Source organism: Abramis brama, assembly GCF_963993115.1.
Source record: "Abramis brama genome assembly, chromosome: 13".
NCBI lineage: Eukaryota > Metazoa > Chordata > Actinopteri > Cypriniformes > Leuciscidae > Abramis > Abramis brama.
This window is the reverse complement of record NC_139975.1, coordinates 5,112,203-5,129,990: the sequence shown is the minus strand read 5'-3', so window position 1 is coordinate 5,129,990 and position 17,788 is coordinate 5,112,203. Positions and strand designations below refer to the sequence as shown.

General features: G+C 38.8%; 1 protein-coding gene across 14 annotated transcripts in view; it reads left to right on the top strand.

Annotated features, from left to right (window-relative positions):
• Nucleotides 1-17,788, top strand: part of LOC311095147 (protocadherin alpha-C2-like) — a gene marked incomplete at its 5' end in the record, with an annotated part of 196,375 nt that overhangs the window by 156,309 nt on the left and 22,278 nt on the right. For 7 of the 14 annotated variants that reach the window (XM_084133532.1, XM_084133529.1, XM_084133528.1 and 4 more), the window contains one exon: nt 1,874-1,936. The exons of 6 other annotated variants lie outside the window; for them this stretch is intronic. In XM_084133532.1, the coding sequence (XP_083989658.1) occupies nt 1,874-1,936 (63 nt within the window). Of the gene's footprint in view, nt 1-1,873; nt 1,937-12,257; nt 15,397-17,788 lie in introns of those variants that run through there. One more of the 14 variants, XM_084133520.1, reaches the window with a different exon arrangement.

Genomic DNA, 17,788 nt, shown 5'->3' with positions numbered 1-17,788 from the left:
TCAACCTCTCTCTTTTTCAATCCATTTACAAGCTATATCCCAATGGAAGTTTAATTTAAATTAATTTTGTAAACAGGATTCAGTAGATTAGCATTAGCAGTATCTCTCTCTCCATGCAGCTGAGGCCTCTCAGCAGGGTGTGGGCCATACGGATAATTTCTACAGCCTATAATTTGGAGAAGGGCTGTCTTATAGCCATATATAGTTCTGTCTCATTCACAAATTAAACGTGTTTTATTTCTTACATGGTTTGATACCGTAAATTGCCAGTTGAATTCTTTTTTCTCTTTCTTCTGTCCATGCTTTTAAGTCGATCTGATTGTGTTTGTTTCTGCTTTAGTCTTTAGTGGATTGCATGAGCATGCATTGTAAATATTTTTCATTTTTCAATATTTTTTCACATTTTTCTAGTTAAAAATATCGGGGGGGAGGTTATCTAGAATTTCTTAGAATTTGACAGCAGCATTTAAGCTGACAAGGGCTCCAGGAAAAGAAAAAAAACTGATGACCCATAAGCATGATTTGAGAATGTTCCAAACAACATATTATTGTGTGCTTAAATTGAAGCAAGAACATCTGACTTTTTGTAAAACAAGAGTTAGCATTATATGCACATTTGATTAATGTCCTGTGATCAATGTTCTGTGCACAGCAACTTATTTTTTTATTGGTTTTGTGTGCTTTAATCTGTGAGGATTTATTCCGCCCGGCTTTATCTTTTTTTTTTTTAACAGTTTTACTGTAGACCTGCAGGTTTGTTCTTTTGCTGTATTTGCTTTGTTGTGTTGAGCAGAACAAGCAGAATTCAGCTTTGTTATTGTCTCTGTGCCGGCTGAGATTTTCCTTCCAAGCTAATGCATGTTGCCTGTGTGGGAGAACGAGAGGGGGATGGGAGAGAGAAAAAAAGGGATAGAGAAAGGGAGGAGAGTGGGGGTGTTGGGAAAGGAGAGCTGGGATAAAAGGTAGAGGGAGGAATACGCAGATAGACAGACACTCTGAGAGAGAGAGATGGAGAGAGAGAGGGGGCAATGGAGTGGGGGAAGGGACGGTAATTTTCCGTTCTGCGCTGCAGGAGCCCTTGGTTTGCAGGCTGAGCTCATAGCTGTGACATCATCACTGTCAATCACACCAAAACCCCACCCTGTGCTCCAGTTCTGCTGAGGACAGTCACTCTGACAACAACTGCTAACATAGTTGTTTATAGAGTGAGTGTATGTGTGTCTGTGTTTGTGATAGTTGTGCTAATATGAGAAGAGGTTGCACAATTGATGTTTGTTGACCAGCAGTGTTAATAAGAGTGTCAGCAGCAGAGGTTTCATTACAGTCCTGTGATGACCCTGGTTTGTACAGAGCATTAAATCGATTTCATGAGCCCATTAGTTTCATTTGTACATAAAAAGAAGAAGAGTTAAGCTTATTGCATTACATATCAGTAATTTCACTTAGTGCAAGAGAAGTCTGAACAGATAGAGACTGAGTTTAACATCAGTTGTGCTGCATTACAACATTAGATCCTTCCTTCTAACATGACTTGCTAGAATGAGAGCGTTAAGGCAAATATTTGTTTATTTTATTGCATCTTGTTAGTTGCAAGATGTTGTTATGTTCTAACTCTTTTCTCATTAATCAGTTCAACCTCAAATCAGTCAATTTTGAAACCTGATTTGTGGCATGATTGTTTTAACAATTTTTACTCTAGTTAGCCTTAAACATTTTGAATATAATTGACTGATATAATATTGACTGTTTGGCTAACATTATGGTCCCTTTGACACATTTGAAGCAAGTTTAGAGCTAAGTTAAATACAAATTTAAATATTGGATGTTGTCATGTCTTTGCTCTATTACCCAGCCCTAGTTTTTCTCCCTACAGTTACAGTGTTTCCTTACTAGACCACATGACCCACAGTTCAATGGCACACTTATCAACCAGCAGGTTAGTGACATATGCTCCTTTTGTTCTCTATACTCTTCTGTCTCCCTCACATTCTATCTCACATGCACACATGTAATTATGTGACATTGCGATCTTAGCACTTAGTGTCTTTTCTTATCCCTCCATCTTCAGGTTGTCATGGCGACCGGGCTCTGTTTCTTTATAACTAGCCAATGCTGCATTTTGCCACACCCACAGAGAGAGAGAGAGAGAGAGAGAGAGAGAGAGAGAGAGAGGGTGCATGCAGAGTCTGTGTGAGCAGAAAGGGTGTGGTGAACTGGTATATGAATGTAAAAGAAAGACAGTAGAGTCAGAGGATGTTCATGAAAAAGAGGGAATAAATGGGGAAGCAGGTGGTATCAGACAAACAAATGAGGGTGTCAGGGAGACAATAAAAAACGGATTCACGGAATTAATTCACTCTTGGGAGAGCGAGTGGAGAAACAGCAGCCGCTGGGCGTTTAGCCACTGATTAGACATGACAAAATTTGTCATAGGCTTATTGAGAGACTGAGACAGAGAGAGAGAGAAGGAGTATGGGAAGATGATGAAACATACCAGTAGTGATTATTTTTAGTAAAAGCCCAGAATGATGTTGTTGTTGCATTTTTTTTGTTTTGTTTAAATTCACTTTATTTTTCCCACACAGTTGGTATATTTTGTTATTAATAAAATAATTAAGTGGTGCAGTTTTATAATTTGAGATGTACAAATGAGGCTTTTGACTATTGCCATAAAATCTGGGGCATAGATTAGCTTGTTCTGCTTGGAAGAACCTTTAAATTGTAGTATAGTGATACCGTATGTTCTTCAGACGACACTGAAGAAATTAGCACAAAGAGAAACAATATTTGTTTTGTGCTCAGGACTTCCCTACATGAAGATGTAATGAGTATTGAATATTAACAAAGCAGAGTGTACAGCAGTGCAAGGAATATACGAACTAAGTTTAGGACACACAAATCTGGACATTTGTCTTTGCAGAAGTCTTTCAGTGGGCATAAACCTCGCAAATTTTGACAAACTAAACAGGGCCCGGTTTCCCAAAGCGTTCTTATCTCTAAGTAGTTCTTAACCTATTCCTTAACCTCTCTCTTAACCTTATGGCACGATTCCCGAAACGTTCGTTCGCTAAGTATATCTTCTGTAAGTCACACTTTCGTAAGGTTGGTCTGGACCACTCTTAGCTTTACCTTATCACTGTTGCAGGTCTATATGAATATAATTCTGAAGTTTTAATACACCCAGACAGTATTAAATTAGGCTAATTCAAGTGTTTTCATGCAAAGAACAAAATTGTCATTACACTGATTGTTGTTAGATTTTTAATTATATTATTATACAGTATTATTAATTTAATTAAACGCTCTTTTAAAGGCCAGTGAAAGCATAGGCTACTGTCAGTTAAGTCCTATTCGGACGCTAATATTGTTTCTCATGGGCTCGTCCGGTATTTTAAACATTTACAGGGGTATGTCGGTGATTTTAGTGCCGTCCGAATCCATAATATCAGTGTTTTTCTCACCCAACCCGCGTAAAAATCCCTGGCCAAATTAGTACCTTTTGTTTTTTGACAAACAGGTCGTGTGGTAATTTAATTGCCTTCTGAATCCACATCTCTGAGTTTACAAGAGATTCAAAATTCACGGTTTAAATCCTTTTTGATCACTGCCGAGCACCGTACGCAAGATGTAAACTTTTATTACTGAAATGCTGGAAAGTATTTACAAGAACAATATTTCATCGCAGCTCCACCTCAGCGAACAAAAATGGGAAAGAGAAGAAGGCACGTACATTTTTGAAAAGGTTATTGTGGCAGCAATATATGTTACAATTTTAAAATATGTAGGCTAGGCTATTATAGGCTATTATAGTTTGGATTATTTTTTATAATATCCAGTAATCATAATAAATTGCAATTTCAACTATTTCTGAAGTGCTTCATTTATAAAGATCACCGCTTTCTCACATAAACAGCCCCTGCAAGAGAGAATAATTGATTCTCGAGCCATCGATATCAAACAATTCAGCACCATCGCCACGGACAGCGCCGGGTAACGTCGCACGTAAGAAGGTATCTTAAGCAGCTTCCTAAGGTATGGTTCGGGGAACACACTTAGGAACATAAACAACTTTGGTAAGATATATCTTTCGAGCTTTCTTAGTGCGCTAAGAGTGAGCGTTATCGGGAAACCGGGCCCAGCTATTTATTTTCCTGATGCACTAATGTATCTGCCTCTTCACTTCTAAATAAAACTTTAAAAAAGAAAGAAACTTATAGCAAGCCAACAGTAATGTGTGCTACAGTATGTGTTAATGTACAAAACTATTATGAACAATTCTGACTATGGAAAGCTGAAAGTGACATAATTATTTTTTTCTACTGCATTGTACGGTTACACTTTATTTTAAGGTGTCATTGTTACCGTGTAATTATATATTTAAGTACTGAGTAATATTACGCAACAACATGTACTTACTATAGGGTTAGGGTAGGATTAGGATTTGGTTGAGGGTCAGTTGTAATTATGCATAATTACTATGGTAAGTAATTGTAACATATGTAACAAGGACACTGTAAAATAAAGTGTTACCCATTGTACAATAAATTAGTAATAGTACAGAGATTAATAGAACACTTAAATTCTTTTGTACATACATACCCCTAACATAACCTTAACCCATTACCTTACACTTTCTTAGTTGAGTACACTGTAAGTACACGTAAGTACACGAAAACAATGACTTTATGCTAATGTAACATTTCAGCATTCATTCTGAAATATAATAAATCTGTTTATTTTACAAATTTAATTTAAAATACATTCACAGATTTCTGGTCTCTACAAACAAGCAGCAAAACAAAACAAAAAATGAGAGAGAAGGGGAAACTTGGCTGCTTGATATTCTGTTTTTCACACACATTCACAGCATGTACGGGGTCCTCAATAGTGGCTCTGTGTGCGGAGGTCTACTGAGGCTTGTCTGCATTGCCTGATAGCTTTGTTTCACCTCCACAGGCGTCTGTTTTAGAATCAGGCTTCTGAAGGGCAACCGGTGCTGTGGCAGCAGGGTTTATCAGGGCCCCGGAGGTTGAATTGTTTTGCGTTCAGTAAAACCACGGCCTGTTCTCTGACGGAGAAATGTAATGGAGGAGAAATTACACACGCTTTGGGATCGCAGATCCGGGAATCACGTTGGCTCACGGATAGATGAAGAGAGTTCTGGGTGCGTTTAGCTGTGCCTGCTGAGAATAGAACAGAGAAATCTGAATGTTTTATTTATTCTGGAGTACCTAAATGGTTGGTTTTAAAAAGTGCAAGAAGTTTGAATGCTTGCCTAAAAATCTTGGCTATGATTAGTAATGCCTGTCTTGTGTGTTTTGCCTGAGAAATCTGTAATTATTTGTTCTGACAATGTTCCAGTTTGATTACAGATAAAAGAAAAAGGCCTGATTTCACAGACAGGGATTAGATTAAGCCAGGATTAGGCCTTAGTTCAATTAGGACATTTAAGTAGCTTTTATAAATGAGCCTTAGAAAAAAAACAACATTACTGGTGAGCATCTTGAGACAAAACAATGGCACTGATATATTTTATGGTTTGTCTTAAAAATAGATTATACTGCAAGAGAAACGGAGGAGATGACTGTCAGAAATACGTATTGAGGATAAGAGCATAGCAGTGTTTAAAGATGAGATTTGAAAAGAGGATTGATTTGTTCTATTCCATTGTTTCTTTGTGTCAGAGACAGAATCTAATGCATTCTGATATGTGAGATGTAAAGACCTGCAGTTCTTCTTTTGTACCCATAGAGGTCTGACTTTACCCATGCTCTGACAACATCCAGTACACGCTGACACACCCAGTCATCTTCTTTTCTTCTTGGTCTTTCAGGCAATATCTAATTAATATTCAGGTCTCCTATATAAAATAGTAAAGGTGTCATGGGAAAAAAAAGCTGAACTTGAACGTGATTATAATATTTAGCTTATACCATTGCAAAGCTTTAATCAGTATAAATAACAAAAGTTGTGTACATTAAATTGCACAATACAAATTAAAAATGTATTTTTTTTTTAAAAACAGAATTCTATATTTCTATAGCAAATAAAATGTCAATATAAACTCTAATTTAAAAAAGTTTTTTTTGAATGGACAATGGTGCTTTTCTGATGATGTCATCTATTTTACTATGAATGATAAATGCAGTGAGGTCATCACTCGTGGCCCTGAGCAGTGTGACAATGAAGAGGGAAAGTCCCAGAAGCCACAAAACTGACTCACACACTCTCATAAAGACCCTCATTTCATAACGACATGTGGGTATAGAGACACTCTCATAAACATTAGTGCTCAGACTCACCCCTAACAACTGTGCAACAGTCTCAAAGCTGGTCCTGCAAAGCCCTGTGCTGCACAACAGCCATTATTGCGGTCTAATGAATGTCTTTTTAAAGGGGCAATAACTGCACTGTAATGATCCAGCGTTAATATTTTAGAGTCATTTGTAGTGAGTGAGTAGAGCTGGAAATTAATATCTAACAGAAGCACTCTGATGAGCTGTAGACTCTGATACAGAGAGGTGAAGAGATTTTTCTTACCACTTTTTCTGCACTATGCTGTCAAGTCTACAAGAATTAAGAACAACTTTAGAGAGATGTCAGAATATCTATCTATCTATCTATCTATCTATCTATCTATCTATCTATCTATCTATCTATCTATCTATCTATCTATCTATCTATCTATCTATCTATCTATCTATCTATCTATCTATCTATCTATCTATCTATCTATCTATCTATCTATCTGTCTGTCTGTCTGTCTGTCTGTCTGTCTGTCCTGCAACTTCATTTCCTTTTGTAATAGTCTTTTAATGGTTTCAGACATTTGGATGCCAGGATAAATAATGTATGTATGTCCTGCTTACATGTAGAAAATCTGATAGTTGAAGTTGAGATGCCTTAAGTCTATCATTTTAATAATGTACAGACATTTAAGGGGATCGATAAGAATTGTAGAGGAGAGTTCAGTTTTTGATTACAGTGTTTTTTTATTCTTTTTGGAACTATTTTCACGATTAAAAGGTGTACATTTTCAAAACTCTTAGTACAAAAATAAATAAATAAAGTCATTCTTTCAAAACCTGATCCCATGCTTTCATTAGTAATACACATTTTCAGTCCACATAATCATTGTTTCAAACACGAGATTATTGTAGTATGTAATGAGAACATTTGGTTTAATCGCAGAAACACAACAGTATTTTCTTTCAATAGTACTTTTAACTATCAGTTCATTTAATAGCAAATAATGCAATTTACATGTGTTAAAATCTTAAAATCACAAAAATTGCAATAAAAAAACTGTATAAAAATATTCAGCCATTGTATAACATAGATGCTACTTGTTTGAGTGAGTTTCCACTTCAGAAGGAGCAAAGCAGCGTCTTTTTGTTTATTCTGACAGATGTCCGTTTGAGCAGAGAGTAGGAGAGATAACTTAATCTAAAACCCTGAGGGGGAAAACAATTAGCAGCAGACAGCAGATGGATGCGATTCTAACAGGTAAAGCAGGGAGATGTCAATGTTGTACAAATGCATCACAGCACAATGAGACACAGGAAAGACAGTGAGAGAATGTGTGTACATGCTAGACAGACCTCGAAGGAAAGGCCAGGTGTTTGAATCAGCTCGCGTGCATAATTGACGAGATTGCGGCTGATGTTTTCCGTCCCCCCTCTTTGAAATGGGCGTAAACAGCCGTGCGTGTCCCGCGGGGAGCGTCTGTGAAATGTCACGACAGCGCAGTCAGTCCGAGGAAAATAGAAAAGAATAGATTTGAAAAATTTGTGTTTGAATGTACAAAGAATTTTTGGTTTCACTTTATTTTGATGGTCCCTTTAACACATTCTGTTGACTAAGTAACGTTGCACCTACATGTGTGCTAACTCTCATTAGAGTGGTAGTAGAGTGTTAGTAGAGTATTAGTAGACGATTAGGGTTAGAAGTTGACATGCAGTTGCAAAGTTACTTATAGTCAGTAGAATGTCTGTTGGAGGACAAAATAAAGTTACAGATTTTTTTAATGAATTGGATAGTTGTCGGTGCTCGTTTCGCAATATGTAATTAATACATAAATGATACGTAAATAAATGAAAAAGAAAAGAATAAATGAAAATAATGAATGGATTAGGTGCTGATGTGTACACATTTGACAGATCTTATTGTTTAGCCTATTATTATTACTACATTTTTTTTATCAATCACTTTGGCTCAATTCTCGATTGAGATTTTAAGCAAATTGCATGTTTTGGCACATGTGTGTCCAATTGTGTACAATTTGCACAATAACTAAATGCACACTTGTTAATCAAAAATGATGAATTGATTCTCTGTGAAATTGTCAAACTCTTCACAACATCTAAACATTCTTTCATCGTGTGAGCCTTCACATGCAAAATGATCCTTTCAGTTATTGAAATCTGTCGGACATGCATGTGTATTCCATAAATACCTATGGAATGTTTGTAATGTTTGCTAATTTGGCAAATGGCCTGTAATTGTAATGAAATAGGAATCACAATCTTGCCTATCAACCAGTCAAGTTTGGAAGCATGCTATATGGAGTTTGCCCAGCACTACCATTACAACCAGTTTTAACAATGGAGGAAAGTCACAACTCTACACAGCAACTGCAGTTTATTTTTTGAAAAATTGTGTTACAGGAAAACTGAAAATTCACAGTTGCTTGTTATGGAAGAGCAATAGGAAGATATGTAAGAATGTGTGGTGGTGGTGTTAGGTGAAGTATAGTGTAAAAATGAACAAGCAACTGTGAATTTTCAGTTTACATGTATCACATTTCTACAAAATTAAACATGCTGTATAAATTAAAATGTTCTGTCCTACTTTATATTAGGTGTCTTTACTATGTACTAACATTTAAATTAATAATTTGATACAATGCACTTATTTTGTACATACATGTTTTTACATTGTACTTACATTTTAAAAGTATCTGCATGTAATTGAAATTACACTACAGTAAATAGAATTACACTGTTGACCCTTTCCTTAAACCATCCTTACTCATACAACCAAACCCGTCCCTATCCTTACCCGTATCCCACCTCAATAGCAGCAAAAGTGTTTCGCAATACAATATGAACACAGTAAGTACATTGTACTTATTTTTTGATGTAAGTACATAGTAGTTAAGGACACCTAATATGTAGTGTGACCAAATGTCCATTTTTCTCTTTGTGTACTACAGGATTGACTTTCCCTAGTACATTTTTACCTACGGCTGAAATCTTTATCTAGAAAGCCCAGTATGATACACAAGAGCATTCAGCTAGACAAAACTGACATTCTTATATAGTGTAGAAAAAACAGACTGTCAACTAAAAAGTAGAAAACACAAGAAATTTGTATATTACAAATATTTCCATGGTGAAAAAACATCTAAACATTTTGACCAGCATGGCTTACACGATGAAATTTTTATTTTTATTTTGGTGGCATCGGCCAATTTAATGACACATTAACTTGGTTTTGAAGCATGAATTAAATGTATTGGGTGAATATACATTTTGCAGACATGCGATAGAGTTCTGATGTTCAAGCAAACAGTTGTGACAATTGCACTTACAGTTTAGAGAATGTTAAGACTGTTTCGAAAAATGTGCCGGAGCGATTGAGAAAAACTGTAAAACCTAGTTCCTCCTTTTCTTATTTCCTCCTCCCTCACAGCGGTTTCTCTCTCTCTCTCTCTCTCTCTCTCTCTCTCTCTCTCTCTCTCTCTCTCTCTCTCTCTCTCTCTCTCCCTCTCTCTCTCTCTCTCTCTCTCAAACACTATAGTGCTGTTCAGTCACTGCGTTTTCTTTTCTTGTGGGCGCTCAGATTCTTCAGAGCCAGAGAGTGTGGAAGGCGGGGGAGTGTTTACTGGCCCTGTGGCCTGATGACTCAAAGCACCGGGTTCTTCCAGGTCATTCTGTCTAAACATCAGCCAAAACAGCACTGCTATTTGTACAGCAAAGCCTGCCAGACATCACAATCTCATTTGTTGTCAAATAACACCCCTAGTTGTCACACATTTTATTACAGTAGGTAATACAAGACATATTACCTTAATGTCTTGACTACAAAGGCAGGTGTTTAGGACGACTACACATCTTAAATGGATCGACATGGACTGCAAAACACCGTGGAAATCCATTGTCTGGTCACTTCTGCCCAGAGACAGCGTGAGCTGGAGGCTCCGATGTGTGAGATGTGTGCTAATGTCTGACTGGAGAGAAAGCCAGATACACAGCCCAGAGTTTATAGCTTCCAATGGAAATCTAATAGCCCCAGTGGACATTAATAGATATAGTGTCAGGACTGTTGGCGGTCTGATGTGATTTCCCACCCTGGCCTTGATTAATTAAACAGTTGGATTGGTTCCTGTGAGGTGGCGTTGTTAAGCTTGAAGCTCGGCATCAAACAGGCTGCAACAAGTGCACCCACAAACCGAGGGATGTGCTGTATTTCAGTTTTATCCGTGTTTGATTTTTTTGGCTCTTTGGTATGTCTTGCATAATTACTTGTAGCACATTTCTACAAAAGTAAATGTGCTGTATAAATTAAAATGTTCTTTCCTACTATATATTATGTGTCTTTACTATGTACTAACATTTAAAGTAATAATTTGATACAATGCACTTATTGTGTACATACATGTTTTTACATTCTACTCATTTTAAAAGTATCTGCAAGTAATTAAAATTGCACTACAGTAAATAGAATTACACTGTTGACCCTATTTGATTTGTTTTGGCTCTTTGTATGTCTTGCATTGCTTGCATACAGAACTGCACACACTAAAACTCAACAGTTGTTCTAACTAACACTTTTTAGTTCACTTTACTTAATGTACAACAATTTTGAGCTTATTTGTCAAAATTTATACTATTCACATACTATACCTTTCTGACTCAGAAAACCCAACATAAGATTACTTGATTGGTTTGAGTCGCATTTTGTCAAGCAAAAGGGAGTTTTTGAGGCAGGGCAATTCTTAATAGACTTTTTACTCATTTCTTCTGCAGTTAACTTAATTTCTTCGTAGTTGCATTCACTATTTTCCAAAGTTATCTCGAAAGTTGAATTTTCCTACTAACAATTTTAAGAGAACATCACGTAACTTGGCTTCATAAATTGATGTTGATTTCCTAAAATGGTTGGGCAACTTATGTATGGTTTCAAATGAAGAGAGGTAATAAATATGTTGCTTTAAAAAAATAGATGACCTAACTTCTCTAACTAACTAAATCCCAAACAAATCTACAATTCAGGTTGAATTACAGTTTATTAAAATTGTATTGCTAACAACTATACCACAAACACCATCTAACAAAAGGGGTGGATCCCCCTCTAGTTGTGCCAATATCTTGAAATTGTCCTTGCTTGAGTCACACACAGATATCAACATTCAGCAAGCAAAACAACAATGGCACATTCATTTTTTTTTAAATTAATAGACTCTGACCATTACAACACAATGTTATTTGCAATGTTATAATAATAATAATAATAATAATAATATATATATATATATATATATATATATATATATATATATATATATATATATATATATACATATATATATATATATATATTTTTATTTTTATTTATTTTATTTTTTTTTTTATGGTCAGATAGGTATAGAGGAGGAAAGAGGCATTATGATGGTGGACTGGCTTGGATCAGAGCGTTTGTCCCTGCACTGAACCTGTTTTGTGCATAAAAAAGAACAAGTGGATAAGCACCATGATATAACAGCAAAAGAGGGGCGAAAGATTAGAAGGAAGTGTGTGGGAGAGGCACAGCAGTCCTAGATGCTTCATTTGTAATCGGTGACAATTTAATCTCTCAGATTTGGGGACAGTAGAAAGAGCGGGTGAGTGGCCGTACAGTTAGTGCTGACGGCTATAACTATAAGAGCTGTCAGCGGTATCGAATGCATCGGTGAGAAGTGAGAGAGCTTTCTGAGATGAAAGGGGAGAAAGAGAGGAAAAAACGAGTCAAGATACTGTCAATCAGTATTTTATATGTTCATTAAAAGTCAAACATGTCGTTGTGGTAATATAAAATCGATTGCTCTTATTAAGGTGAAATGTAATTTAATGAGAAAGAAATATTCTGTATAGAATTCAATTTAGTCACCTCAGTTGTGCGCTGAGAAGAGGAGACAATGAAAAAAAAGGGCGGTGGCACTGTCTCTGTGATTGAATGCAGCCGTGTTTTCAATCGATATTGATGAGAATGTTTTGAAAACAAGACGAATGTTGTAAAGGCTAAAGAAAGCGACAATTTCCTTAATATACTTTTGATTTTTAATTCTTCGTGGTGCATCTGGTTGTTAATAGGCTTGTCGGTGTTTTTGTTCGGAGGTGCTGAAATGCAGTGAGCTGCGCTGGTTAGAGCGCGTTTCTCCCATCCCCCGCCTGTACAGCACTGGGTGAGGGAGGGGGACAGGAGAGAGAGAGAGAGAGAGAGAGAGAGAGAAAGAGAGAGAGAAAGAGAGAGAGGGGGAGCAATAGGCAGCACCCTTGTGAGGGGAAACAAGAGTCGGCTTCGCGGAGAGGAGAGAAGAAAAAAGAGCTGGGGCGCAAACAAAAGAGAGAATATGGATGAAGCAGGAAAATGTCTGTTTGAAAAGGCAAGCGCAGCGGAGACTTTGGTCATCCTGCACATAGTCTGCCCGTTTTTTGGATGCCGTGCTTTGGAGCTGTTGCGCGGCGAGCTCTAAAGGCGGAAAGTGGTTTTTAATCCGTCTGTGGATGTTGCCAGCTTGCGATGGCTGTTGCAGGGCGATGTAGCTGCACAAAAGAGAACGTGCCTCTTTGTTTATGTTTCCTCATTGTTCTATTAAGTGTCCTTACAAATGCACAAATTCGCTACAGCATTCAGGAGGAGTTGGAGAGCGGAACTGTCGTTGGGGATCTTGTTCGGGATCTCGGGCTGGAGCTGCGAAAGCTTTCGGCGCGTCGGATTAGAATCAGCTCCGACAGTGCGAGGCGATACTTCAACATAAACCACAAAACTGGTAAGCTTGTTATAAGCGACCGGATTGACCGCGAAACGCTCTGTGAATTCAGCGGGACCTGCACGCTTAGTCTCGACGTGGTGTTAGAAAGCCCATTTGAACAGCACAGCGTGGATGTTGAGATTCTGGATGCAAATGACAACTCGCCGCTTTTCCCTCGAGACGAGTACCAGTTGGAGATCTCCGAGGGCGCACAGCCAGGCGCGCGGTTTTCCATTGAGGGCGCGCAAGATTCTGACGACGCCTCAAATTCCGTGCGCCATTATCGCCTCACCTCAAACGAACACCTGGCGCTCGACTCAACCAAACCACCTGCAGATGGAAAACACATAGAGCTCGTGCTGAAAAAACCTTTCGACCGCGAGCTTTTGCAGTCTCACCAGTTTCTAATCACTGCTACTGACGGCGGATCGCCTCCGCGCTCAGGCTCAGCCAAAATCAACGTGCGCGTCTTGGATACCAATGACAACGTGCCAGTCTTCGACAGCTCCGTATATAAAGTGAAACTGCGGGAAAACTCTCCCGTTGGCGCGCTGGTGATTAAATTAAACGCCACAGATAGAGATGAAAGCTCCAACGGGGAGGTGTATTACTCTTTTAGCGCGTACACGCCAGATAGAGTGAGGCAGATGTTTTCTGTAGACACAGACAGTGGGGAAATTCGAGTAATGAGCAATGTGGACTATGAAGAAACCAACACCTATGAGATGTATATCCAGGCAGCAGATCGAGGCCAAGGGGCCGTAGCAGTGCACTGTAAAGTGGTGGTGGAGGTGTTGGATGTGAATGATAACCCTCCTGAGATTGTGCTCTCCTCTCTCTCCAGCCCGGTTCGAGAGGACGCTCGGGCAGACACTGTGGTGGGTTTAATAAGCATAAATGACAAAGACTCTGGACAAAACAAACAGGTCAGCTTGGATATCATCCCCCCTGACCTGCCCTTTAAAATCAAATCATTCCGGAATCATTACACCATTGTTACCTCAGCCTTCCTGGACCGTGAGACTATATCATCATATAATGTCACAGTTACTGCCATGGATGGTGGAACGCCACCCCTTTCATCGTCAATGACGATACGAGTAGAAGTGGCAGATGTCAACGACAATCCACCACGTTTTAAACAGACTTCATACACTGTTTATGTCTCAGAAAACAATGCGGTCAGTGCACCTCTGTGCGTCATCGAGGCGACGGACCCTGATGCCGGAGAGAACGCTCGCATCACATACACCGTCCTCAATGACAACAACCATGGTATTTCCGTGGCATCATATGTTTCTGTCAAACCTGCCACAGGTGAGGTGTACGCACTGCGATCGTTTGACTTTGAGAAGTTGCGTGAGTTTCATTTCCAGGTTAAAGCTCAAGACAACGGTGTGCCTCCTTTGAGCAGGGTGGCAACTGTCTATATTTACATCATGGACACCAACGACCACAGCCCGAAGTTTGTTCGCCCGGCGGCGAACGGCTCACACTCCACAGAGACTATTCTGCGTAACTCAGAGGCAGGCGTCCTTGTTTCACGTGTGCTGGCTTGGGACTTAGATGCTGGGGAAAATGCCTGGTTGCTATACAGCCTCCATCACCCACCTGAACTGGACTTGTTTAAGGTGCACGAGCACACAGGTGAGATCCGCACAACACGGAGAGTCTTCGAGGACAATTCCACTGTCTTTAGCCTGACAGTGCATGTCCGCGATCATGGTTTGCCTCCTCGCTCCGCATCTACAACGATCACCGTCGGCGTCATGGAGCTCCCACCTAAAGTGGCCCCAGACCCAAAACGCATAATCAGACCACATGGCACAATGATGTTCTCCGAAGTGACCCTGTATCTTCTTATTGCCCTCTGTGCCACCACCTTTGTTTTCTTGCTCACTATCTTCGTCCTAGCAATTGTTCGCTGCCATGCCTACTGCAGCCAACCAGACGCTTGCTCCTGCTCGCCTTGCTGTGTGTCCAAGAAGAAAAAGAAGTCAACGATGAAGAAAGCATCCAAAGATGGTGGTGGAGGAGGTGGTGGTGGAGGAGGTGGTGGAGCTGGTGGAGCCACAAGTGGAGGTGGAGGTGGAGGTGGGGGCGCTGCTGGTGGGGTCACGTTCCAGCAACAGTCCGCGGTGATGCGGAGAGATCTGAAAGTGGAGCCACGATACATTGAAGTCCGAGGAAACGGCTCTCTAACTAAAACGTACTGCTATAAGACCTGCCTGACTGCAACATCAGGAAGTGACACTTTTATGTTCTACAATACGGGCCGGCCGATGAGTGGGACTTGGGGTTCAGGGGCAGACCGTTTCTTTACAGGGCAGAGCGGGCAGTTTGTGCGCAGACTGAGCATGCCCGACGCTACGGCAATACAGGTGTGTGCAGTGCCCACACTCTTATAGCATTCATCAAGTGAATCATCCATCTATGCATGAAGTGAGGAGAAAATCTGTTCTCTTTTGCTAATCCTGGTGCCTTTTCACTCTCAGATAAGATGATGATGATGGTTTAGGAGTAGCTATGTCATTTTTTGTTGTTGTTGCTTACAAATACACAGACAAAAAAAAAAAAAAAAAATTCACTCAGAAATCACTAGTATTTCACAATTAATTATAAAGAGACAGAAAGAAACACATTGAAATACATGTGACATTTTAAAGAAATACTAAAAATATTTTTTTCTTGTAAAACAAAATCCAATAATCTTTGTTTTATTTACAACTTTGAAAAGTCTTTTTTTACAGTGTACTAAAGTTTTCTGCTTACTGTTTGCAGTACAGCGACAGGTCTTTTTTCAGCACCAGAAAGCTCTTGCTTAGAATATATATCAGGGCTCGGTAATGGAGGCCTGCTGTTGTACTGGAGCATTTTTACTTTTTTCTTTTTGTGCCTCATTAATTCACAGCAGCAGTCTTTAGTGTGCACTGCAGAATGCAAGTGTTTGTGTGTGTGGTTATGATGATTTACCGTATCAGACTCTCTTTCCACTTGTTTAGATCTGTCATCAAATTGCATTTCATCAGTTATGAATTTAGAGAGAAGCGCTCACTGTTTCTCCTCTCTCTCTCTCTCTCTCTCTCTCTCTCTCTCTCTCTCTCTCTCTCTCTCTCTCTCTCTCTCTCTCACTCTCCAGCCTGTTCTGCAATGCGTTGTTTCAGGACAGCTGGGTGTGTTTATATTTAGAGGTGTGAAGCTCAAACAACACTCCAGTTTCTCTGTACCCACACTTAAATCTCTCAAGAGAGACTCTCCAGCCTAGCTTCAGTTTAGTTAAGCAACTTCATATTGGACTTCATCCACCAAAACCAGTTGATAGGCCTTTAAGCTAAACACAGTATGATTGGTCCCCTGATGACAGACAGACAGATAGACAGATAGACAGATAGATGGATGGATGGATGGATGGATGGATGGATGGATGGATGGATAGATAGATAGATAGATAGATAGATAGATAGATAGATAGATAGATAGATAGATAGATAGATAGATAGTTTTGTATTAAATTGCAGCATCGTTCTTTTGAATAAGGTTGATTGATATATTTTTTTGTAAGATTAGTTGTTATTCTTTAAGGATAAATGTATTAAAATATCCTTTAAATGTCACATTGTATGCATTAGTACTCATGTACTCATGTACATTAGTACTCATGTACTCATTAGTATTTCAAAAAATGGGGTACATCAAGATTGCAAGTCCATATCTGATGATATTTATACTGTTAGATGGGTGAATCTCAGGAAACTTGAGTAAATCTATAATGAGAATCACTATTCAAAATAATGGCAATTATAAGAAAAAATCAAAGGGAAGGATAATGTGATTAATTGTCATGAAATTTCACAGTGCAAAAACTATTTTATTTTATTTTATTTTATTTTATTTTATTTTATTTTATTTTATTTTATTTTATTTTATTTTATTTATAGATCATGCTGCCATTGAGTTACGTGCCATTTCTCAACAGATTAGCTGATTTTCTCATCAGCAATTTTTGCAGCAGAGTTTTGTCAGTTTGTCAAGCCGACCAACAATTTATTACAAACGAAGCCTTCAGTTTCTGCTTTGTTAGTTCACCAGAGATCATCATTACAAACTGAGTGCATTTATGTTATTTTGTTGATCAAGTTGTGAGTGTTTCAGGGATTGCTGGATGAGAAAACATGTGTGAGTGTCTCTTATTTGTGAAGTAATTACTGGCTCATTTCAGCTTTTCTCATTAAATGTCAGTCATGTTTATTCTACCAGTGTGTGATTAAGTGGCAGTGGAGCGGTTTCTGGTGGCTGATTGGGTGGTTTGGTGTGGAAAGAAAAGGAAGGAAGGATTGTGATTGGTTGGTGCAGAGGTGCGAATGCTGTATCTAGGCGAGGTGTGTCCACTCAGAAGGGATCTGAGAGAGAGAGAGAAAATGAGAAAAAGAGAGTAAGGAACTGCTGGTGAGACGAGATCAGACTGAACTCATTATCTGCCTCTCCTCACACCACACACACACACACACACACACACACACAGTTGGTGATAAATCAAAAACCTGTGAGATGAATAAAAAACAGATCCCCAGTTTCTTTGTTCCACAACCTACTCTGTTTTCATATTCACTTGATTTGAGTGTCTGTAATTTCTGCACATTATTTAACCCTTGTATTCTTCACCCAAAATCTATCAAAAGTCTTCCTACTGCATATCCTTATTTACTCAAATATTGAATGAGTCATTGTACATTACGCCTGGGTTTGTTTAGGGAACGTTTTAAACACATCAGA